Below are 23,979 nucleotides of genomic sequence, written 5' to 3'. Positions count from 1 at the left end.
ATAAACACACATATGCATACACACACGTATATATACACACACACACACACATATATGCACACACAGACACACATAAACACACACATATGTATAAGTGCACACACCGCACACACACAGACACACACAAGGGCAGTGGGAGGCCACAGGTCTTGAGGCCGGATCTGAATCTGCATGCTGGCGCTATTTTGTACCTGTGCCTTTAACCTGGAAGTTCTCAAAGTGTGTTTCCCGGGCCGCAGCTTCAGAACTTGTTAGAGATGGAAATTCTTGAGCCCAATTCCAGACCTGCTGAATCAGAAACCTGGGGGTGGGGGTCCAGCCACCCAGGTTTTAACAAGCCTTCCAGGAGGTTCTAATGTAAGTTCCACAGGGGAATTACTGCCTTGACCTTCTTAAGCTTCCGTCTTCTCGCAGGGACAAGACCCACTCCAAGGTAGTGTTATGTGAACTAACCATTAGGTCCGTAGTGGGTGCTTGGTAACAGTTGTGAAAATTATTACCGACTGGGAGGACAAGGCTCAGGGGAGTTGGAGAACCTCAATCCGGCTTCTCCCGGCCTGGGCAGACAGGGCACAGGGAGAGATCCCTGGAGGCTTTCCGGCTGTATGCACTGATCGGATCAAAAGACCTCAAATCCCCAAACTACCTGCCCCTACAAGTGGAGCAACTTTCCGCTTGTGCCCTGATTGGCTGCTTGTCCACGTTCCGTGTCTTCTGATTGGCCTCCTGGGCTGCCAGCCCCAGGTGGACCCTCCCCCCACCTCCGCTTTGCTGTCCGGAGGCAGCCTGTCCAGCAGCCTGTCTGCGGCTACCGCGTGTGACTGCCCCAGCCCTGCCACGCCACTGTAGTTTATGTGGCAATAGAGTGAATGTGTTCAGGCCCACGATAAGTGCCATTTCCGCAGAGATGAAATCTGTGGGGTGTGACACGAACCCATTTTAAATAGCAGCAAGGCTGGCTATTTGGGGGATGTTTTCAATGTATCCCAGAGGTATATATAATACGCATGGGCGATTTCACCAGGTGCCATCGTTTTAGCTTTATGAACGAAGTCTCCAGAAGCCTGTGGAAGCTTGGGGGAGGCCCTGGCAAGTGGGCAAGCACATTTGAGATCTGGCCAGGGGCAGTGACGCTCAGCTCAAGTTCAACTTCAAGTTCAGGCTGCTCTATTAACCCCCCCGCACCCCTCCCAAGCCCCTGAGAACAATGGGCTGGAGCCTGGAGGCTCTGGGTGGGTCTCACGCCCTCTTCCCCAACGCTGGAAAACCTCTGTCACTTCCAGCAGAACTCTGTCCCCCTCAGGCATCGGGTCCTGGTGTTCTGGGGCTTAGAAGAGAGCTCACCCCTGGACTTCCCCACCCAACCCCTGGGGCACCTGGCTCCCAGGTCACAGGCTTTCTGCTCACCGGCAATGTGTCCCTTAGGCAGGTGCTAGCTTCCTGGGCCTCCCGCATAGGACAAGGGTGACACTGGTGCCTGCGGGTGCCTGTGAGGACTGAAGTACTTGGCTGGGCGTACTCCCACCAACCTCCCAGCAGAACTTCCCAAACCCCCAACCCCCCAGCTCCGAGCCCTCCCTTCCCATAGGACTCTGCGGCCATAGTCTTTCCTGTCCCATCAGCATTCTAGGATTGACTTCCTGAGTCAGAGGGCAAGCGAATCATTCTTGCTTCTCACTTCTCACAAAGCAATTTCCAGGGGAGGCAAGTGGGGGGTAGCGGGGAGGGGAAGAGCCATGGAGAAGGGGCGTTTTGTGGGAAAAGGATTGTGTATTATTTCCTCCTTGACATTTTACTATGAAAATATTCAAACCTATCAGAAAGCTCAAATAAATGTACAATGAACACTCATGAATCCATCACGCAGCTTCATCGATGAGCATTTAACTCTACTGGCTTTATCACACAGCTACTGGACTGTGTCTTTTCCAAGAGCAGGGCGAGGCAGAGGCAAGCTCATTCCTCTTGGGATCCAACTCCTGGCTAGGGCGGTAGGGCTTGACTTGGGGGTGGGGGAGTCTCAGAGATCCAGCCCTCATGATCTCTTCCCCTGGTCTTTCCATGGCCCATGTGCTGAGGCCTTGGCCACCTGTCTCATCTCCGACCTCTCTAACCTCATCCCTCACCAGGTCTGCTCTGGCCTCAGTTCTCTCATCTGTAAAATGGGCATCACAACAGTACCTACTGCATAGGGTTCATGTTCGTGGCATGCTTTGCAGGATGCCTGGTACTGGTAAGTCCCTGTACCTACTGGCCATCATATTTATGAACAGTAACCTCCATCACTGGCCTGAACAGTGGCTGGACTTTGCTGACACCACTCACTCTGGTCACTGGCCTGGGAGCTTCCTCAGGTAAGGACATTGGGTCATCCTGCTGACCAGGGCCCCAGCTAAGGGCAGCACAGAGCAGATCTCAGCGAGCATGGGCTGAGCTGATGTTTGAGGGGGTGACTGGTGGGGGGGGGGCTGGATTTGCTCAGTGAGTATCCTCCTCTGCACCCTGAGTCTGGGGTCCGTGGGGTCCCCAGCACACAGCGGGTTGGGTGAGGGGTGGGGAGGGCCCTTGACCATCACTTCTGCTCACTGGTCACTCTGAGGCAGGTTCCATGCTAAATGCTTTAATGCATTAGAGCCTTACAGAACCTAGAAGTAGGAATTATTATCTCCATTTTACAGAGGCAGAAACTGAGGTTTTCAAACGCACTGGTCCGTGGCTACTCAGCCAATAAGGACCAAGGCTAGGACTTGAACCCATGTCTGGCTGAAGCCCTCAGCCTGGCCCTGCTTCTCGCCTTCTGTGGGGTGTCTCTCCAGGCACCGGTTTCCTGTGTGGTCTGGTGAGGGGGGCTGGCCTAGGTGGGTCCTAAAATCCCCCTCCAGTTCAAAAAGTCTATGGCTCTATGTGGGAGGTCCAGAGGGGGCAGCAGAGGGTTCAATGTTAGAGAAGAGGAAAACCGTCAAAGATGGTTGTCAGACAGCTGTCAGACAGCAGGACCGCTCAGCAGAGAAGGGCCCAGCTCTTCCTGATGGGGAGCCTCAGGAGTTGGGGTCTCTGCTCTGATGGGCCTGGGATCCACGGGAAAATCAGCTGGGAGGCATGCCTGGCACCAGAGTTTCACAGTGAATACACTCTCTACCCTCACAACTGCTCCCAAGTCCCCCGGCTGCCTCGGGGAGTTTCCCAGGCCCATCCTGGCTCCCATGGCATCCCTGGACAGACGTCACTGGATTCAGGGCCCCCTCACTTTTCCTCTCTGCCTGTGACCAAGCCCGGTGGACAGAGGGAAGGCAGGGCCCCCAGCAGCTTGGCATGCAAGAAGAACTTTCCCAAGAGGCTCTTACCTCACCTCCCCTGCTCCCACCTGGAGCACAGCAGTTGGCCTTCTATGGACTCAGGAGCCAGCCTGTCCAACTTCACATCCTGGCTCTGCCACCTGTTAGCTGGGTGACCTTGGCAAGTCACTTACCCTCTCTGTGCCTGTTTTCCTGTTTTCCTCAGTATCTATCTCATAGGGTTCTTGTGAGCATTGTATAAAGAATTTAGACCTTTAGACCCTGGCCTGGCACCCAGTAAGCACTGAATAGATGTCAGCCGTTGTCCTTATTGTTGCTGTTATTATTATTGTTTCTTACTACCCGCTCCTTCCTGTGCCTTGGGGTCCCGCCACACAGGAGTGCTCTCTACTTGCCATGCTTTCCTGTTCCCACACCGTTGCTTACAGGGCTCCTTCTGCCTGAAATGCCTCCTGTCCTGTCTGCCCCAGCCTACTTGGCCCAGCTCTACGCCACCTCCTCCATGAAGCCTTCCTGATGCCAGCCCCTCGGGGAGAGCCTCCGTCCTGGGAGCTCTCACATCCCTCACCTTGCACCCTAGTCCTCCCCCATCGTTCTTATTTTCCATCTGCTGGAATTCTAGAAACCTGTGCCCTTATTTGTCTCCCCATCATTCAGGGACTCCTTCAGGGCAGACACTGGGTCTTATATCCCTCTCATTATCCCTGGAGCATACAGGTCAGGGTCTGGATTCAGAGAGAGGGGCTAAGAACCTCCATTTGGTCACTTGTTAGCCAAGCAATCTTGGGCCAGTTGCTTCATCTCTCTGAGCCTCAGTTTCCTCTTCTGTAAAATGGGCATAACCATGATCATTCTCTCACCAGCTGAGAATTAAACAAGAGAACACTCATAATGAACTTAGTACCATGCCTGGAACATAACAAGCACTCTGTCAGTGTTAGCTTTTGTTATTAAGATTATCTGTTGGGAAGATTATCACTCCTAGGCAGTGAGCTGCCTCCTTGTGTACAGATGGGGAGACTCAGTGAGTCCAGGGCTCCCTGCAGGCTGGCAGCAGAGACAGCAGTGCCGACCCCAACACGCGCTATACTTGGAGCGTGGTCCTGGTCTGTTTCCCCTTCTGTACGTGAGGCGGTGGGATTACTTCCCTTTCCCCAGGAGTGGCTATAGGCAGCAGACGCTCTTCCAGGGACCGGCTCACCACCTCCCACAGCCGCCCCATCCCTGCTCTCCCAGCTCCTGATTCAGCTCTGTTAACACCTGTAACTTTAGCCTTGGGCCTGTTCCTTAAATCACTGGGCCTGATGCACGACAGTTTTGGCGGCCACATGTCCCTTGTAATTAAGGGGCCTGTCCCAGGGAGGGGAAGTTTACCTTCTGCCAGAGACACTAAATCCAACTCCCAGTGGTGGAAAGGATAAAGCATCGCATGGACCTAACACTTGTCACGGTCTAACGATGCACCTGCAGGCCCTCTCTGGTGGGGTCGGGAGGCTGGAGCCGAGATGGGTGGATAGTAGGTGGAGAGAGGCAACCCTGGAACGAGAGGCGAGCCCTGGTCTGTGAGATACAGAAGGTCCAGGGAGTTGGTGAGAGCCTTGGGGGACTGTGGCCACCTGCTTGGACAATTCCAGGGAGCAGATGAATTTCTAGCTCAGCTCAGGAGGGCATGACAGGCCATTCCATGAGAGGCTGTAAGGTGGCTCCTTAGCCAGGTGGTCTGGGCTTGAAAACAAGCTCTGCCACTCACTCGCTGTGTGACCTTGGGTGAATTACTTAACCTCTCTGGGCCTCAGTTTCCTCATTTATTAAAATGAGTAAGTACCTACCTCCTAGGGTTGTGAGGAGTAAATCGATTAATACATTTAAAGTGCTTAGAGCAGTGGTTGGCCCCCTGTAACTAGAAAATTCACCACTAATATTAAGATGGATCTCTCTCGGTCCTTCCCCCATGGCAGGCACATAATAGGGGCTTATAAATATTAGTTGAAACGAGGACTTGTAAGTGTGATGAATGAATAAACAAATGGTCTGTCTGTTTCCCTCAGAGAAGAGCTGGTGACATCAGCTCTGTGGCCCCAGGGAAAAGATGCACAAAACAGTGCATATGCTGCTTGACAAAGCGTTGCACCTTCCAGCCATGATCACGGGTCAGAGGGGTTCCACAGCTTTCCAAATCGAGCCCTTTGAGTGGATGTGCTTCAAAGGCCCTGTTTCCATCCCCAGCTCAGGGACTCAGGTCCCCATGGAGGGAGAGTGGTAATCAGAGAACATTCAGGTTCCTATTCTAGGCTTCCCTTTATTAGCAGACTCAGTGTTCTCTGCTGTAAAATGGGGACACTGATCTTGCTGACTTTCCGGACAGCTAGGAGGAGCAGCTGACAGTGCAGCCCAAATATTCCATGCTGGCCCTATGGAGAGGAGCCTCGGTGTCTGGCCGAGGCCCAAAAGGCTGCCCACACTCAGGGAGGAGCCATGTCCCTCCTGGCAGCCTTGTGTAGTGGAAAAATCGGGGGCTCTGGCTTTCAGCAGACCTGAGCTCAAAGCCCAGCCCACTCACTGCTGTGGGACATCAGGCAAGTTCTCTGCCCTCTCTGAGCCGTCTGCAGTTTGCCCCCGTAACTGAGGCAGCATAGGGCCTGCCGAGGAGTGGGTAGACGTGAGGGAGGATTGGTGAGCTAATGTACTGTGCTGGGCCTGTCGCTGAGCACACAGTGGGCTGCGGTCAAGGGCAGTCCTCCTTTGCGGGGCTGTGTGCAGAGAGGCAGGGACCGAGGACTCTAGAAGCCTGTCCAGGAGGTGGTCAGCAGGCTCTGGGCTTTGCGGCTGAAGCTGGGAAGTGACCGTCCTTGGTAGATGACCCAGTTAGCTGCAAAGAGCTCCTCTGAGCCCCAAACCCATCTGTTTGGCCCCTCTCTGAATGAGGTCTCAGCCAGTGACCTCAGCTGGCTGAGGGCCCGTGGGCGGGCAGGTGGCAGAGTGCGCATCTTTCCTCCAGGTCCCCGGCCAGGTCCAGGCACTCAAGACATCAGTGTCCGGTCTCCGAACAGGCTTTATGTCCATCCTGGAAGACCCTGGCCACCCTGGCCTCAGTCCTCTGGGCTCCAGCCCCGCCTCTGGCAGCCAAGCCCAGCCAGCTGCCTCCGGCCCCTGATGCCCATCTAGAAGCCCCGACTGGTGGGGAGGAGGTCTGCAGAGGTCCTGAGGACTGCAGCCCTGGCCTCTTCACGCCAGCGGCCCATTTTCTGCGGTCGCCGTCTGCCGAGTGAGGTCACGTGGTTTCACTGGTACCTTCTCAGGGGAACATCTCCAACCTGTGCCAGGTCCTGCCATGACCTCCACATCTGCCCCCGTCTTTCCAGTTGGTCCCCATGCCCTGTGGCTTCTGTCTGGAAACGCCTCACATGCTCAGCCTCTCCTGACTGAACCCTGGGCTGGCTCTTGCCATCTCTCCCCTCCTAACTGCCCTCCCTGCCTTCAGAACCTGCCAGCAGACCAGGCTGAGCACGATCTTCTTTAGTTCCCACAACAGCCCTATGAAGTAGGAACCTTCATTACCCCCAGTTTCTAGCTGAGGAAACTGAGGCTGGGAGAGGATAAGTCACAGTGAGACTGTGGAGGGATGGGATTGGACTCAAGGCTGCTAGATCAGTCCCTTCCTGATCTCCTCCACCAGGGCCCAGGGTAGGAGGCCACAGTTGTCACTGCCTGGCTTATAAGGCTCCCACTGGGCTGATGTCACTTCCTGCAGCTCTGATCCTATTCCCTGGCCCTACTGCCATTTCCAGGGTGAAGGTTAGGGCAAAATGGGTGAGAAGTAAGCACTACTACTCTTTTCACGAGTGCCCAGTGTGAGCTTGGGACATACACCTTTACATTTCATGCCTCAACAGGGGAGATGCTACTGCAGTCCCCATTTAGCAGATAGGAAAACTGAGGTTCAAGGAGATTAAATAGGCTGTCAGTGTAGCGTAGTGGTTAGGTCTCTAACCACTGCTTCTGGAGCCAGCCTGCCTGGGTTTGAATCCCATTTCTGGCCTTGCTGGACCTGTGCCCTCAGGTGACATTTTTAACCTCTCCATTTTCACACCTGTAAAACGGGGAAAGTAACCGAAGACCCTACGTGAGAGGTCTGCTCTGACAATTAAATGCGTTAACAGGTGTAAAGCAGGGCCGTGCCTGGTGTGTAGCAAATGCCCCATAAGCATTTCCTGCTTTTATTACTCGTAGTTGCAGAGCTGGGTTTCGAATTTATGGCTGAAGCCAAGGCCTATACCCTTAAACACCCATCGATTCTCTAAGGAAGTAAAGGCTGTTTCTAGTCTACCTACTGAACAGAGGTGTAGTTCTTCAACTGGGGTTTTACCCAGCCGTCTGTTCCCAGTTTGGAGGACCACGGGCATTTACTGTCACTCACCCAGGGTGGGTGGGAAGGCTGATGGGGGAGGGGAGAGGGCTTGGAGGTACCCAGATGTTTGCCTGGGGGACAAAAGGCCCAGGTCTGGTCTTCAGGACCCTGGGGGCTTCTGGGGTGGGAGGTGGAGATTTGGGTTTGCACCCTCTTCCCCTCAGCGCCCCAGGACTCCTCTGCAGCTCTGGCTGGGAGGATCCCAACCTGCCCTTTCCTCCTAGCCCGTGGCCACTGCACTCGCCTGGGGCCGGTTCAAGCCCAGCAGGTGGCTCATCCTCTCCTGCTTCGAGACAAGGGAATGAGTTGATCCTTTCTCACCCAGAAGGTGTCCTGGGCTACGGAGAGGGCTATAATGGTGGCTCTGAATCTTGCCTCCCAGCTACCCTGCCTGGGGACCCCCAGGGATTCTCAGACCAGCCGTCTCCCTCCAATGACTAACCTGCTCCCTGGACCACCATTTACAGCAGCTGTGCACTGGTCCCGCAGACAGCCTCCCAGGCCCCCACTGCTGTCCTGCCCCACAGGCAGGGTTTGAATTCAGCTGAAGCCCACTTTCCCACTGGCATCCTACAGAGAGGCAGGGCTGTGCTTCTGCTCTGCTCAGGCCTGGGGAGAAGCAGCAGGTCTTTGAGGGATGCAGGGTCTGCCCTCAGCCCTCACATCTCCCCATCCTGCTTGGAGCCAGAGACATTTCTCCTGCCCAAGTCAAGAGAAGTCCTCAACACTCCAATTATTGGTCCTGGGAACATGCTCCTCTTTTAGAGAGGAGGACTGGGCTGGGAATTCAGAGACTGGAGCTCCAGAATCTGGTCTCACTGCTTTCCACTGCGGCTGTACCCATTTACACAAAACTAAAAACAGAACTACCATAGAACCCAGCAATTCCACTCCTGGGTATATATCTGAAAACCCCCAAAACACAAATTCAAAAAGACACATGCACCCCAATGTTCATAGCAGCATTATTTATAATTGCCAAGATATGGAAGCAAGCTAAGTGTCCATCAACAGATGAATGGGTGAAGCAGGTGTGGTATATATATATATATATATATATATATATATATATATGGAATGGAATGGAATACTACTCAGCTGCTAAAAAGGATGAAACTTTGCCATTTGCTGCAACATGGATGGACTTGGAGGTTATTATGCTAAGTGAAATAAGTCAGACAGAGAAAGACAAATACTGTATGATATCGCTTATATGTGGAATCTGAAAAGTACAACTAACTAGTGAATATAACAGAAAAGAAGCAGACTCACAGATATAGAGAGCAAACTGGTGGTTACCACTGGGGAGACGGGCAAGATAAGCATAGGGGAGCAAGAGGTACAAACTACTGGGTATAAAATAAGCTATAAGGGGTGGGGGGGGAGGGATAAATTGGGAAGTTGGGATTAACATATACACACTACTATATATAAAACAGATAATCAACAAGGACCTACTGTATAGCATAGGAACTCTACTCAATATTCTGTAATAACCTAAATGGGAAGAGAATTTGAAAAAGAATAGATATACATATATGTGTAACTGAATCACTTTGCTGTACACCTCAGACTAACACAACATTGCAAATCAACTATACCCCAATACAAATAAACATTTTTTAAGAAAAGGAGAAATAAGCTACAAGGATACATTGTACAACATGGGGAATATAGCCAATATTTTATAATAACTATCAATGGAGTGTAACCTTTACAAAATAAAAGAATCTGGTCTCAGAAAGCAGAGCTTCAGAACTCTCCAGAAATCCGAGATTCTGGCCTGGCCTCAAGGAAGTGGGCTCAGCCTTCGTCACCCTGCCAGGAATGTTTTAGCCCTCACCAGCCCCAGGGTGAGATTCTTCTAATGGGAAAGGTCCAGGAACTGGCCACGGGAGAACTTCCCATGAACTTGTGGTCCAAAGTCACACGGCAGGGGAGCAAGCAACGCACACTGGAGATAGATAGACCAATGGAATCACAATCACAATTTTCTCCTGTGTGTTTCTTCTAAGAGTTTTATAGTTTTAACTCTTATATTTAGGTTGATGATGGATTTCGAGTTAAGTTTTGTACACAGTGTTAGGGAAAGTCTACCTTTATTATTTGCACGTGGCTATCTGGTTGTCCCAGCACCATTTTTTGGAACAGACTCTTCTTTCCTCATGGAATTGTCTTGGCATCCTTGTCGAGAATCAGTTGACTATCAATGTGAGGGTTTATTTCTGTACTCCATTTTATTCCATTAGAAGAAACTCGCTCTGGGGCTGGTGAGAGCTACAGGCAGGCTGGGGGGTGACAGAGGCTGAGCCCATTTCCACGAGGCCAGGCCAGAAAACCACTGAATCGTGTACTTTAAATGAGTGAATTATAAGTTATGTGAATTCTACCGCAATAAAAATCAATTTAAACAAAAACAAGGGGGGGAGAAAAGCACCAGATGCACTTAATAAAAATTCAGTAAAACACACTGAAAAAAAAAAAGACAAGCTATGCAAAGTTTATTAACAACTGTTCTCCGTGTCCCCTGGCCTCAGGTTTAGAAAAGCTTATAGTGTGGTTTGGTGCCATTGTGGCCTTGGGTTGCAAAGTTCTACCTTTATCTGCCAACCTCACTTGGAAGTCTCCAGAAGAGACACAGGGATCCCAAGATAGAACATTTTATTAATGCTTAACAGTCCTCTGTGACGTCTAGTAGAGGGAGTGGTTAAGCGTACAGGACGCATTTACCCTTGCTCTGGCACTAGCTGGCTAGATGGCCTGGGTAAGTGATGTAACCTCTCAGATTCTTCATCTGTCCAAAGGGAAGTGGCAGTACCTGCCTTCCAGAGCTGTCGTGACTGTTCAATAAGTTCCCTTATGAAAAGCTTAGCACGGTGCGTGGCAGGTGAGCAAACACACAATGAACAGTGACTCTTGTGGTTGGGAGCCAAGAGTATGGGCTTTGGAATCAGACAGTGAATCTGCCCTGCTCCCTCCTGGGTCAGTTTCTGTTGTGGGTTTAACTGTGTCCCCCCAAAACATATGTTGCAGTCCTTACCCTGTGAATGGGACCTTATTTGGAAATAGGGTCTCTGCAGATGTAAAGTTAAAATGAGGTCATAATGGATTAGGGTGGGCCCTCACCCATTGTCTTGTGTCCTTACAAGGAGAGGGAAATTGGGACACAGGGACACAGACGCTCAGAGGGCGAACGCCAGGTGAGGATGGAGGCAGAGATGGGAATGATGCGTTTACAGGTCAAGGATGCTGCGAATTGCTGGCAACCACCAGAAGCTGGAAGAGGCAAGGAAGGACCCTTCTCTAGAGCTGTCAGAAGGAGTATAGCCCTGCCGACACCTTCATTGTGGACTTCTAGTCTCCAGAACTGCGAGACAATACATTCCTTTCGCTTTAAGCCCCCAGATTATAATCACGTGTGACGGGCAGCCCTGGGGATGCAGCACAGTCCCCAGACCTTGCTTCTGCATCTGTACCATGAGCTACATCCCTCAGTGGGACATGTCCTCAGCACCTAGAACTCTGCTTGGCACGGGGGAGCTGATGAATAAGTAAGTAGCCATGGAATTGGTTGCATGAAGGCATGAAACCCACATGGCTCGGACCTCACCTTCTTTGAGTGTCACCTTCTTAGAGAGGCCTCGCTGTCCACCTTGTTCACAATAGCCCCACTTCCCTCTGCTTTGCTTGACTACCCTCTGACATATCACAGGTCCCAGCTGTCTACTTGTGTGTGTCTGCCTCGCTTCCTGCACTGACTGTTCCTTGAGGACGTGGAATTTTGTCTGTCCAATCGCCGAAGCTGAGTTCCCATGCATACGACAGCACCTGAATGTACCAGGTGCTCCATAAATATTTGGTAAATAAATGAATGAATGAAGAATGAATGAATAAATGAGATTTAGAATGCCCGTGTGTATGGACAGCCAAGTCATCTTCTAATATATTTCAACCAAAAAGACATTCTGATATTGTTTTTACCAGACAGAATAGTTCGATACTGGACTGTCCATGTCACACGTGGACACTGACCTGGATTTGGACCCAGGTCGGCTGGACTCCAAGTTCAGTGCTCCGTTCAGAGGGTCTAAGTAGTGAGGGGGGCGCTGGGTAGTAGCGGATGGGAGAACCACTCACGGGGACTGGGGCACAGGAATGGAGAAGCGGGGGGCACTGATGGACGTGCTTTTCCTCCCCCCAGACTCCTGTAAGCCCCCTAGAGGGACAGCAGCCCCACTGGCCATCTGAGTTTTGAATGCCAAGTGCTCCCAGTTGGGGCTCAGTCTCCCCAAGGTCCCCACTCTCTCTACTCTGCACTGCTCCCCCCTCCCCCTCATGCTTGCTTGACATTTGTGTCACTAACAGCTTTTGTGCCAAAGGTTGGGATGTTTCCCCTTGGGAGCTCAGAGATGCTGTTAGGAACACCAGCTCTGATCTTAGGCAGACCTGCTGGGAGCCCCAGCTCTGGCACTCGTGTGGGTGAGCCCCTTAAACTCTCAGAGCCTCCGTTTCCTCATCTGTAAAATGGGAGTGGCAATGCCTACTTCGGGAGGTGCTCATGACGGTCACATGATGAACCATGGATTGAATACTCAGCGCACAGGGCTGGGCAGATAGCCGTGCTTGATGGCTAGTGACCTTGATTATTAGCTCTGGGTTAAAGGCCCCCTCAGTGGCAACTCTGCACGGCGAGGGTGGCCAAGATACCCTGTGCCTTGGTCTTGCGGCAAAACCGAAAGAACAGCCTCTTTTGGCTTCAGCAGGTGGGAGTATCTGGGCCTCTCAACATTTAACTGATTGTAACGTCCCAGCCTGAACACGCTCCCCCGCATATCCCACGCCCCTAAGAAGAGCCTCCGAGAGCCTTCTGTGACTGTGCACAGTGCGTTCCCGGGGCCCAGCACGCAACTTTCAAACTGGCTTATAATTTATCTGCTGCTCGGATGAAAACATTTTAATGAGTGTGTGCAGCACGAACCCTCGGTGTCACCCGTGGGGCTCCCAAATGTCTTTCCCCACCACAGAGCGGGGATGTTATAGGCGTGAAATTACAGCTGCACTCGCAGTTTGATCTCTACCCAGAGGCCTCTGGAAACAGCGCGTTAGAATGTTCTGGAAGGATGCAGGCTTGGTGATAGCGGGCTGGGGTGCCCAGTTCTCCGGCGGACCTGCTCTGTGCTTTTGATGTAGGTGGGGGCCTGGGCGCTCCCCACCCTCTAGGCTACCCTCTCCCCACTGTCCTGGGAAGTTTCCCTTTGACCCCAAATTGGACAGGGGCCGTCTTGCCCCACTGTTCCTTGCACAGCCCTTAGGGTCCCTTAGGAGACCTAAGGGCTTAGGCCCAAAGGAGACCCCAGCTTTCAATGACCTCCACTTACCTGGAGGGAAGGTCTCTGTGTGCGTGTGTGTGACAAGAAAGGGTCTTTCTATGCAATGCCACAGACAGGCCAAAACCATGAGTTGACTTTAATTTTTGAAACCTGCCTTGAAATATATTTAAAGGAGACGGTCATGGGGGAGGAAGGGGGAGGCAGGGCAATTTTTAAACCTTTCTAATTGTGCCTGATTTTTAACTGACATGATCACTATTTGTTGTGAGAGATATTATTATTCATTTATTTATTTTGAAGTACAGATGATTTTCAATGGTTTTTTTAGAGATTTTTAAAAAAATTATTATTATTATTATTATTTTGGCTGTGTCGCATGGCTTATGGGATCTCAGTTCCCTGACCAGGGACTGAACCCAGGCCCTGGGCAGTGAAAGCGTGGAGTCCTAACCACTGGACATCCAGGGAATTCCCTGATTTACATGTTGTGTTAATTTCTGCTGTACAGCAAAGTGGTTTGGTTATACATATATACGTATTCTTTTTCATATTCTTTTCCATCTGGTTTATTACAGGATATTGAATATAGTTCCCTGTGCTGTACAGTAGGACCTTGTTTTTCATCGCTTTTATATATAGTAGTTTGTAGGGAGACACTATTTATGGGTCACTCGGCCTGTGCGTGGGCCCAGAACATTCTGTGCTATGCATCATCTCATTTAATCCTCCCAACCTTGGCTAAGTAAGCCACTTCCTTCTCTGTGTCCGGGTCTGTGCAGTGGGCAGAGTGCAGTTTCTGCCTCATGGGCTGACGTGGCCGCCGGGGTTATGGGAGATACTACATGGGCAACTGCCTTGTACTCAGCCCCACTGTCTCTCCCAGCCCTCCCCTCACCAGTCCGGACCTTGCTGAACCTCAGAAGCCATGCTGCTCTGGGCCAGGGACAGCCACAGCCCTGTGGGGCCCAGAACCAATCCTTTCCTCTCCCTGAGCCTCAGTCTTCTCATCTGGGAACTGGCGATAAGGGTTATCCTGGCCCTGAGGGGCCGCGGTTAAGGATCAGGTGGAATACTCTATGGGAAGCACCCTGGAACTGTCACAAACTGGCCAAGACTGAAGTGTGGCTGTCATTTTCAAACTTGGGATGTGTCCTGGCTCCTCCCCTAGACATGTGATGTCTGGACAGGCAGACTTACAGGAGGATGGTCACACAGAGGCCGGCCACCCTGACACCCAGAAACAGGGCAGGACTGGACCCCCTTTCCAAGGAGCCAGTGGGCACAAACCTGTGAGCGTTCACTTCTCAGACGGGCTTAAAGCTCCCTGGAGTCAGGAACAGTGGCTGGCTCTTCTCTGTGCCAGGGCTGAAACCAGGGGCAAGAAAGAGGCAGCCACAGCCGTGCCCAAGAGCAGGCAGGCCAGAGACAATGTCAATAAAGACAGTGAAATCTGGCTTACTGAACCTCTTAGCTGCCTCGTGCTGGGCTAGGTGTTTTGCAAACCTTTTTTTTTTTTTTTTTTTGCGGTACGCGGGCCTCTCACTGTTGTGGCCTCTCCCGTTGCGGAGCACAGGCTCCGGATGCGCAGGCTCAGCGGCCATGGCTCACGGGCCCAGCCGCTCCGCGGCATGTGGGATCCTCCCGGACCGGGACACGAACCCGCGTCCCCTGCATCGGCAGGCGGACTCGCAACCACTGCGCCACCAGGGAAGCCCAAACCTTTTCTAATTTAAACCTCATGATCATCCTAGGAAGGAGGCATCCTTACCCCTATTTTACAGATGGGGAGACAGAGGCCCAGGGAAGCTAATGAATCCAAGGTTGCATGGTGGATCTGGGATTCAGCTCCAAACCTGTGTGTCCTTAACTTGTATGCAGATGGGGCATCCTCCTGTGTCTGGGGTGCGGTGATAATTGGAAGGAGGAAGGAGAAATACATTCGCATATAGATAAGAGTATAGATACAGCTGTTGATGCATGTATGATATAGATATCAATAGAGAGATACACAGAATTAGTATTTTTTGAAGACTTAGAGGTTTAGACCAGTGGTTCTCCAAGTGTGGCCCTGGCACCTGTAGCATCAGCATCATCTGGGAACTTGTGAGAAATGCAGGTTCCTGGGCCCCACCCCAGAACTGCTGAATTAGGAGCTTTGGGGGTGGGACCCAGCAATCTGTATCTTCACAAGCCCTCCAGGCGATTCTGATGCTCATTCAAGTTTGTGAACCACTGGTTTAGACCATGGGCTTTGGCATCAGATGGCTGTTATGACCCTAGACAAGTCATTTCCCCTCATATAACGGGGATTATAACATCTCCCAGCTCACAGGCTGTCGTCAGGATTCTGTCGGAAAATGCGCATGAGGCTGGGAGCTCGCGCACTGTCAGGCACACGCCATGGTGGGGCGAGGCATCAGGTCCTGCCCACGTGGCAAGCACCGGTGGACTTGACCCATCAGGGGACAGCTAGGCTGTAGGGACCAGTGACAAGCACGGTGACCTCTGAGCACTGGGGACAGTCAGAGGACTGATTGAGATGGGGAGGGGTTGCTATTCCAGGGAGAGTCCCACCCAGGGATGCGCTGAACTTCTAGGGGTCAGAGCCTTCCTGGGGGCGCTGGGGTGGGTGAGGGTAGAATCCCTGGCCCTGCCCCTCTCTGGTCCCTCCTGGTAGCCTCAGCCTGCTGCTCAGTAAGTGGGATCCCGGGAGCTGTCTGCCCCATCCCTGGATTGACTGCCACCTCCCTGTGGGAGGAGCCCAGAAGCACAAAGCCCCTTGCGCCTTGGAGCCTACCGGGAGCACACCACCTCCTTCAGCTGGGATTGTCAGGCCAGCTGTGCAAGCTGGGCTGGTCCCACGAGACCTCTTTGTGCCTCAGTTGGAACTAGCAGAGGAGGTTTAGGGTTACCTGGTTCTACCCTCATTGTACGGATGAGGAAACCGAGGCCACAGAGGGACAGTAACCTGCTCAGGAGCCTTTGGTGAATGGGGGAGGAGTGCGCCTCGTAGCAGAGGTGGCTTTGAGGACTCTGGTTGCTCACAGGCACCAGAGAGCAGAGCCTCTCAGCTTGACCTTCTACACTGCCTCCATCCGTGCAACATAGCTGGCCCAGGAGTCAAGACACCCGGGTTCCGGCCTCAGCACTAAGCAGCCTGATCTCACAGGAAGGTTTTGTGATCCTTGCTGTGTGACTTCAAGCAAGTTGCTTGCTTTCTCTGTGCCTCTATATCTATGTCTGCAAAATAGGGATAATAGTGCTAGTACCTCCTCTTGGGTTGGCTGTGAGGACTAAATGACATAGGTCTGGAAAGCACTTAACCTCGTGGCCTCCAGGGGCCTCCCCTGAGCCCTCTCCCTAAACTGACTGCCACCTCCCCTGTATCACTCTTGACCCCATTACCCCGCGTGATTTTCTTCCCATTATTTGTCACTATCCATAATCACCTCACTTACCCATCTACACATGTGTTTTATGTTTGTCTCACGCACTGGACACAAACTCCCAAGAACAAAGATGTTTCCTATTGTAAGTATATGGCCATTTCCTGGCACGTGGTAGGTGCTCAATAAATATCTGCTGAGTAAACAATTGAGTACACATCCCTCATCAGACTGGGAGCCCCTTGATGGGGCAAACCGAGTTTCATCTGCACCGGCTTCCCTGGTGTGACCAGCCTAGGGTTGGGTACCAAGAACACTCCTTGTCCAAGTATTACAGAAGCCGTTCCGTGGGCGGGTGACTGCAAGAGGGGAGGTTTTCCTGGCACTGCCACCTCCTGGCCATGGCCTGTCCCCCAGGAAGCCAGAACACACCGCGTGCCGCTGCTACAGGATTCAATGTCCCTCTGGAGGTTGGGCCTCTGGAGGTTTCCCATTTCCCCAGAAGCAGTGGTTTCCACGAGGCCTTTATGCTTTCATTGACTGCCTGAGTATGGCAAGCTTTGTTTCCCTGGTAAATATCATTTGATAAGAAAATCAGGGAACACAGAGTCCGGAGTCAAGGCCAAGTGCCTAGAATCCTGGCAGCAGAGCTGACCCAGAGCCCAAGATTGTGCCCGGCAAGAACGTCAGCGCTGGAAGGGGCTTCTGAGACCACGTGGAGAAAGGCTTTGTTTTACAAGTGGGGAAACCGGGGCTGGGAAGGCGACACAGCCAGCCCGAGACAGGCACTAGTATTCTTATCCCCATTTTACAGATGTAGAAATGGAGGCACAGACACAGGGTGGGAACCCAGGAACCCTGACATCCAGTGCGGCACGCTTTCTAACTTGTCCCCTGACGCTTCAATGTCCTGGAAAAGGCTTGGGAGGCACAGGGAGGGAACATTCTCTCTGCAGTAGGTATGCATCATCACTGAGATGCTGTCTCAATCCCCCTCCCCCACCCTGGAGGCTCCTGGATTGTCCTCCCCCCGGGGGAGTGCCCACCCCCACTGCACTTTGCTACAGGTGCTTTCATGAACGTGGCTCCTGGCTTTCACCTGGGAAAGGTGCCCATGCAACTCAGTATTTTCTCCCCGTGACCTCACCAGGTCGCAGAGCCTGAGGCTAGGAGATCCACGAATGATCCACTAGGCCTGCATCCCCCCCCATCTTACAGAAGGGGAAACTGAGGCCCAGAGGCTGCGGCAGGTTGCCACCCCTCGGGAAGTCTCAGTGCCCCTCATGCATTCCAATCAACATGTCGGAGCCCCTTCAAAGTGCCTGGTCCGTGAGGCTGCAGGGATGAGGTACAGCCCTGCCTTCCTCAGGTCCGAGTGTCAGTGCCGGTAGGAGAAGGGGTTCCTAAGAGGCCACATCAGTCACGCCTCAGCATGGCTGGCCTCCTGCCCTCGAGGGCAAGGGTGGGAGAGAAGAGGGTCCAGTGCCAGCACAGCAGGTGTTTCCCAGGACAGCCCCTCTGTGTGCGTGGGTACACACGCGCACACATACACACGTATGCACGCGCACGCGCACACACACACACGCACACACAGGCACACGTGCACGTACACAGTGACGCCAGTGCCAAGAGCCCTGCACTCACCCATGACGTTGAGGAAGATGTTGCCTGATGCCAGGACCACCTTCTCCCTCGTAGCGCGGTCGTAGATGCCCACGTGACACTCGTAAGGACCGTTGTCAGAGATGCGGACCTCGGGCAGCCTGCGGGGAAGCAGAGGCGCAGGATGAGGGTCCCTGGCCTGGGGCTGGCAGTCACAGTGCTGCAGTAAACCAGCCCCAAAGCCCCACCATCCAGCCTTCTGTCAACAACGGTCCTGGACCCACCATGCAATGCCCACGTGCTGTGCTGGGCGCAGAAGAAACATTTATGGAACACCGACTGTATGCCAGGCCCTGTGCCTGATGCTTCAGAGGATGAAGGTGTGGGCTGTGTGTTCAACTAGAGTTGAATCTGTGCTCCTTTCAGCTGCTGAGCCAGGGATGGTGACGTGCCCGCTCCCAGGGTCCCCCCTGAGGATGACGTGGACTGAGGCGCCTGTCATGTGGTTCAGGCTCAAAACTGTCACCTAGTCCACCAGCTCACTCATTCCTCACAGCTGCCCCCGCCACAGGAATTGCTCTTCCCATTTCATAAACATGGAAACTGAGACTCCAGAGGGGATGCAATTGCCCCCCCCCCCCCACATGGCTATTAAGAGCCAGGATGGGAATCTGAATTCCTCTCTCCACACGGCCATGCTATCACTTTATGCATGGCCCTGGAGACTTGAGAAGAAACACAGTAAAATTCTTGTCTCCATGGACCGCCCCCCATCCCGATGGATAAGGAGGCAGGGAAGCTGATCAATGCCCCAAATCCCATGGGACTATGGAGAACAGGATGGAGGTTCCTTAAAAAAGTAAAAATAGAGTTGCCACATGATCCAGAAAACACAGCCCTGGGCATATATCCAGAGAAAAATATAATTCAAAAGATACACGCACCCCAATGCTCATAACAGCACTATTCATAATAGCCAAGACAAGGAAGCAGCCTAATGTCCATCATCGGATGAATGGATAAAGAAGATGTGGCACATATATACAATGGAATATTACTCAGCCATAAAAAGAAATGAAATTGAGCTATTTGTAGTGAGGTGGATGGACCTAGAGTCTGTCATACAGAGTGAAGTAAGTCAGAAAGAGAAAAACAAATACCATATGCTAACACATATATATGGAATCTAAAAAACACAAAAAAAATGGTCATGAAGAACCTAGGGGCAAAGTGGGAATAAAGACACAGACCTACTAGAGAATGGACTTGAGGATACGGGGAGGGGGAAGGGTAAGCTGGGACAAAGTGAGAGAGTGGCATGGACATATATACACTACCAAATGTAAAATAGCTAGCTAGTGGGAAGCAGCCGCATAGCACAGGGAGATCAGCTCGGTGTTTCGTGACCACCTAGAGGGGTGGGATAGGGAGGGTGGGAGGGAGGGAGACGCAAGAGGGAAGAGATATGGGAACATATGTATATGTATAACTGATTCACTTTGTTATAAAGCAGAAACTAACACACCATTGTAAAGCAATTATACTCCAATAAAGATGTTAAAAAGAAAAAAGAAAATGTGGTGTGTGTATACACACACACACACACACACACACACACACACACAATGGACTATTACTCAGCCATAAAGAAGAAATAATGCCATTTGCAGCAACATGCATAGACCTAGAGATTATCACACTAAGTGAAGTAAGACAAAGTCAAATATCATATGGTATTGCTTATATGTGGAATCTAAAAAATGATATACAGGGCTTCACTGGTGGTGCAGTGGTTTAGAGTCTGCCTGCCAATGCAGGGGACACGGGTTCGTGCCCTGGTCTGGGAAGATCCCACATGCTGCGGAGCGGCTGAGCCCGTGAGCCATGGCCGCTGAGCCTGCGCGTCCGGAGCCTGTGCTCCGCAACGGGAGAGGCCACAACAGTGAGAGGCCCGCGTACCACAAAAAAAAAAAAAAAAAAAAAAAACACAAATGAACTTATTTACAAAACAGAAATAGACTCACACAGAAAACAAATTTATGGTTACCCAAGTGGAAAGGTGGGGGGAGCGTTAAATTAGGAGTTTGGGATTAACGTATATACACTTCTATATATAAAATAGATTACCAACAAGGACCTACTGTATAGCACAGGGAACTATATTCAATATCTTGTAATAACCTATAATGGAAAAGAATCTGAAAAAGGGTATCGATCTATATATATATATAAAACTGAATCACTTTGCTGTACACCTGAAACTAACACAACATTGTAAATCAACTATATTTCATTAAAAAAAACCCCAAATCCCATGGGAAAGGGTGAGCTTATCCGTGCGTAGAGTGAGCGGGGAGCAGCTGATTCTGCCCGAGGTGGTCAAGAGGCCTTCTCAGAGGAGGCGACCCATGAGGACAGGAGACGCTCCCTCAAACCTTCTTCCAGACATGTCCTCTAAAGGGTAAAATATTGGGACTTCCCTGGCAGTCCAGTGGTTAAGACGTCACCTTCCAATGCAAGGAGTGTGGGTTCAACCCCTGGTCGGGGAGCTAAGATCCCACATGCCTTGCAGCCAAAAAACCAAAAAAAAAAAAAAAACAAAAACAACAGAAGCAATATTGTATTAAATTCAATAAAGACTTTAAAGATTGTCCACATAAAAAAATCTTAAATAAAAAAGTAAAAATAAAGAGTAAATATTTTAGGCTTTGTTGTTTCTACAGTCTCTGTCACAACTACTCAACTCTGCTCTTGTAGAGCAAAAGCAGCCCCCCTTAGTAAGTGAACCAGCGTGGCTGTGTTCCAATAAAACTTTATCTATAATCATCAAATCTTGTATTCATACAATTTCATGTGCCATAAAATCTTATTCTCTTTTTCCAGTTTTTTCTAACCATTTAAAAATGTAAAAAAATTCTTGGTTTACAGGCTGCAGGCTGTAGTTTGATGATTTCTGTTCTAGATCCTTCTACAGGGTCTACAGGGTCAGACCACGATAAAATGAGTTGGTTTGGGGCTTCCCTGGTGGCGCAGTGGTTGAGAGTCCACCTGCCGATGCAGGGGACACGGGTTCGTGCCCCGGTCCGGGAAGATCCCACGTGCCGCAGAGCGGCTGGGCCCATGAGCCATGGCCGCTGGGCCTGCGGGTCCGGAGCCTGTGCTCTGCAACGGGAGAGGCCACAACAGTGAGAGGCCCGTGTACCACAAAAAAAAAAAAAAAAAAAAATGAGTTGGTCTGTTGTTCTCTCTCTCCATGGAAATGTCACTGGGGCAGCTCTTTCCTCACTCCTCTCTGACACTGGGTTAGAGAGAGCCAAGTTCAAATCCTGCCCCCACTGTTGGCACGCTGTGTGACCTTGTGTAAGCCATGCTGTCTCTGAGCCTCCATTTCTTATCTAGAATATGGAGCTGATGCTTTGCAGGACTGCAGTGAGGATTAAATGTGATGATGTTACTGCAAGACCTCTGTGAGCAGGAATGTCACATTAAAATGGTCGCAGGACCATTACCTGTTGTTCCTGGATCCTGTGATGCCCTGTGAGGGAGAGGGGATTCCTGGTGAGATCTGGACACTTTGAAGGGGAAGAGCCTTGACCTGGAGTTCAGAAGCTATGTTGTTGCTGCATCAGGGAAATCTGTGTGTCCTCCAGCAAGTCCCAGCCTTCTCTGGGCCTCATCATGCAGCCGAAGGGGAGCCTATTCTGGCCACAACTTAAAGAAAGTGGGGTCTCTGTGTCTGGGTCTTGGAGGTTCTCACACCACAGCAGAAACCCGGGGGAAGAAGCTCATGTTCATGGAACCCTAGTAAATGCCAAGCATAGTGCTCTACCCACCAAACTGGCCCAGCAGTCCTATCAGAACCTCGGTGGAGGACGAGGGCGTTGGCTAAGAGCACAGGCTCTGGAGGCCTGGACGCCTGCACCAGCCCTGCTGCCAAGAAGGGGGGTTCCTTCAATTCTGCTCTTCGTGCCCACCCCCATAGCTAACACATTTCCCTCTCCATCAGCTAAGCCTCTCTCTCCATCTGTTTCTACTGAGCAATCCAACCTCAGAGTCACTCCTCTCTCCTTTCATTTCAGCTGTCCCCACCCCCATCTTTGTCTTCCAGCTACTTTTTCCTGTGACTCACTGTCCCCCACCTCCCCCACCCTCCGTGCCCACACACACACACCTGGGCGCCCAGCTTCTCTCTCTCCATCTCCGGACTCATGGAGGAAGCCCGCCCATCTAACAGAGCCTCCTTCCCTCCCATCGCCCAGCTCACATTAGCATAAACAAACACCTTCATTTCCATAGAATACACAGAGGCTGACATCTGGTCTACCGACCGTCACAAAAGGACTTAAAGAACGGGAAGCTTTTCATCAAGGAAACTTTGTGGGGAAGATGCTGCCTCCCATCTCAGAAGAAAAGAACACCGTGACAGCGGAAGCAGCAGGGAACTGTCTCCCCTCTGGGAACTATCTTCTTTGTTTGTAACTCAGCTAGACTGAAAAAAAATAGCCTCTCTACTGGGCAGGGCTGCTGAATGACAGTCATCTAGAGTGACATGTTTAGGTGACACTCATAGGTGCCTGTTATAGAGGCAACTTTCTTAAAGGCCTTGCGTAGGTGACAGGTGTACAGGTGACATGCTCAGGTGACAGCTCTGTGAAGAAACAGGCTCCAGGGACACATGGAGCTGGCAGCTACAGATAATAATGACACGGTTGACACAGGTGGAAATGCACAGGTAACCGCCACATAGGGTGATATATGCAGAAGATGTATTTCTGTGCTAGGGACACAGGTGACGTGTTTAGGCAATCACTACACTCATGTTCTGGTGACAGTAACACCAGCAATATGTTTGGGTGACACAACACGGGTGGTATAGAAGACAGCTCAGGGTACATCTAGATTGGTGCTTTATGAAGGAGGCGGTTTTTTGCTTAGGACTATTTCTACAGCCTCGGATGTTTCTTCCTCCACGAATGGTCCTGCTCTCCGCCAGAGGTCCAAGCCACACTTCGGGCACCATCCTTGATGTCTCCCATTTCTATAATCCCCAAACACAGTCAGTGACCAAGTCCTGGATGTTCTGCATCTTAAATATGTCCTGAACCATCCTCTCCCCTGTATCTCCACTGTCAACATCTTTTCTCACCTGGAATATGGGATGAATAGTTAACTGGTTTCTCTGCCCCTGCTAATCTCCCTCCTGATCTGTGCACCAAGGTAGACCCCAGATCTTTTCAAATGCAAATGGAATTAATGGTACTCCCCTACCTAAAGCCCTTCAAAAGCTTCTCTCTGCTCTTTGAATAAAGACCAGAATCCTTATCTGGGCCAACAAGGCTCAGCACAGTTGGTTCCTGCCATATCCCAGCTCCCCCATCCTCCAGCGACAATGGCATTCTTTCCATTCCTCCCATGTGCCAACTTCCTTTTTTTCAAAAAGAAACTTTAAATTATATAAAATTTACAGAAAATTTGCACAGAGAATACAGTCCCCAAACACCTCTCACCCTATTTCCCCCATTGTTAACTCTTACAAGACCATAGTACTCTTGTCAGACTAAGAACCATGTTAATACATCGCTATTAACGCAACTCCAGACTTTATCCAAATTACACCCGTTTTCCCACTAATGTCCTTTTTCTGTTCCAGAATCCCATCCAGGATCCCTCACGGGTGACAGTCCTAGGTGAATTGAGCCAAGTATCTTTTTTGATTCAGCACTTTTGATTGCAACAGTCTGTTTTCCTGAGAATGTTGCATTTTCTTCCCCTGGCTACATCCTTCAAGTTACAAAGGTCACTTAGAAAGTGACCACCTGGACCGGGTGGCTGTGGTAGATTGATTGCATTGACGGCCTGGATTAACAGCCTCCCTGTATCTTGCCAAGTGCCTTCGTAGTTCCTCTCACCTAGAAGTGGAGTCTATTCCCCCATTCTTGGCCTTGTGACTTGCTTTG

At 51.1% G+C, this 23,979-nt stretch overlaps 1 protein-coding gene across 1 annotated transcript in view; it reads right to left on the bottom strand.

The window, feature by feature from the left end:
• Window positions 1-23,979, bottom strand: part of IGSF21 (immunoglobin superfamily member 21) — a gene marked incomplete at both ends in the record, with an annotated part of 243,056 nt that overhangs the window by 22,744 nt on the left and 196,333 nt on the right. Inside the window, one exon of the mRNA XM_079930265.1 lies at window positions 18,065-18,183. Within this exon, the coding sequence (XP_079786391.1) occupies window positions 18,065-18,183 (119 nt within the window). The remainder of the gene's footprint in view (window positions 1-18,064; window positions 18,184-23,979) is intronic.

The sequence above is a fragment of the Stenella coeruleoalba genome (assembly GCF_951394435.1).
Source record: "Stenella coeruleoalba genome assembly, chromosome: 1".
NCBI classification, from domain to species: Eukaryota; Metazoa; Chordata; class Mammalia; order Artiodactyla; family Delphinidae; genus Stenella; species Stenella coeruleoalba.
This window is presented reverse-complemented; position numbering and strand designations above follow the sequence as displayed.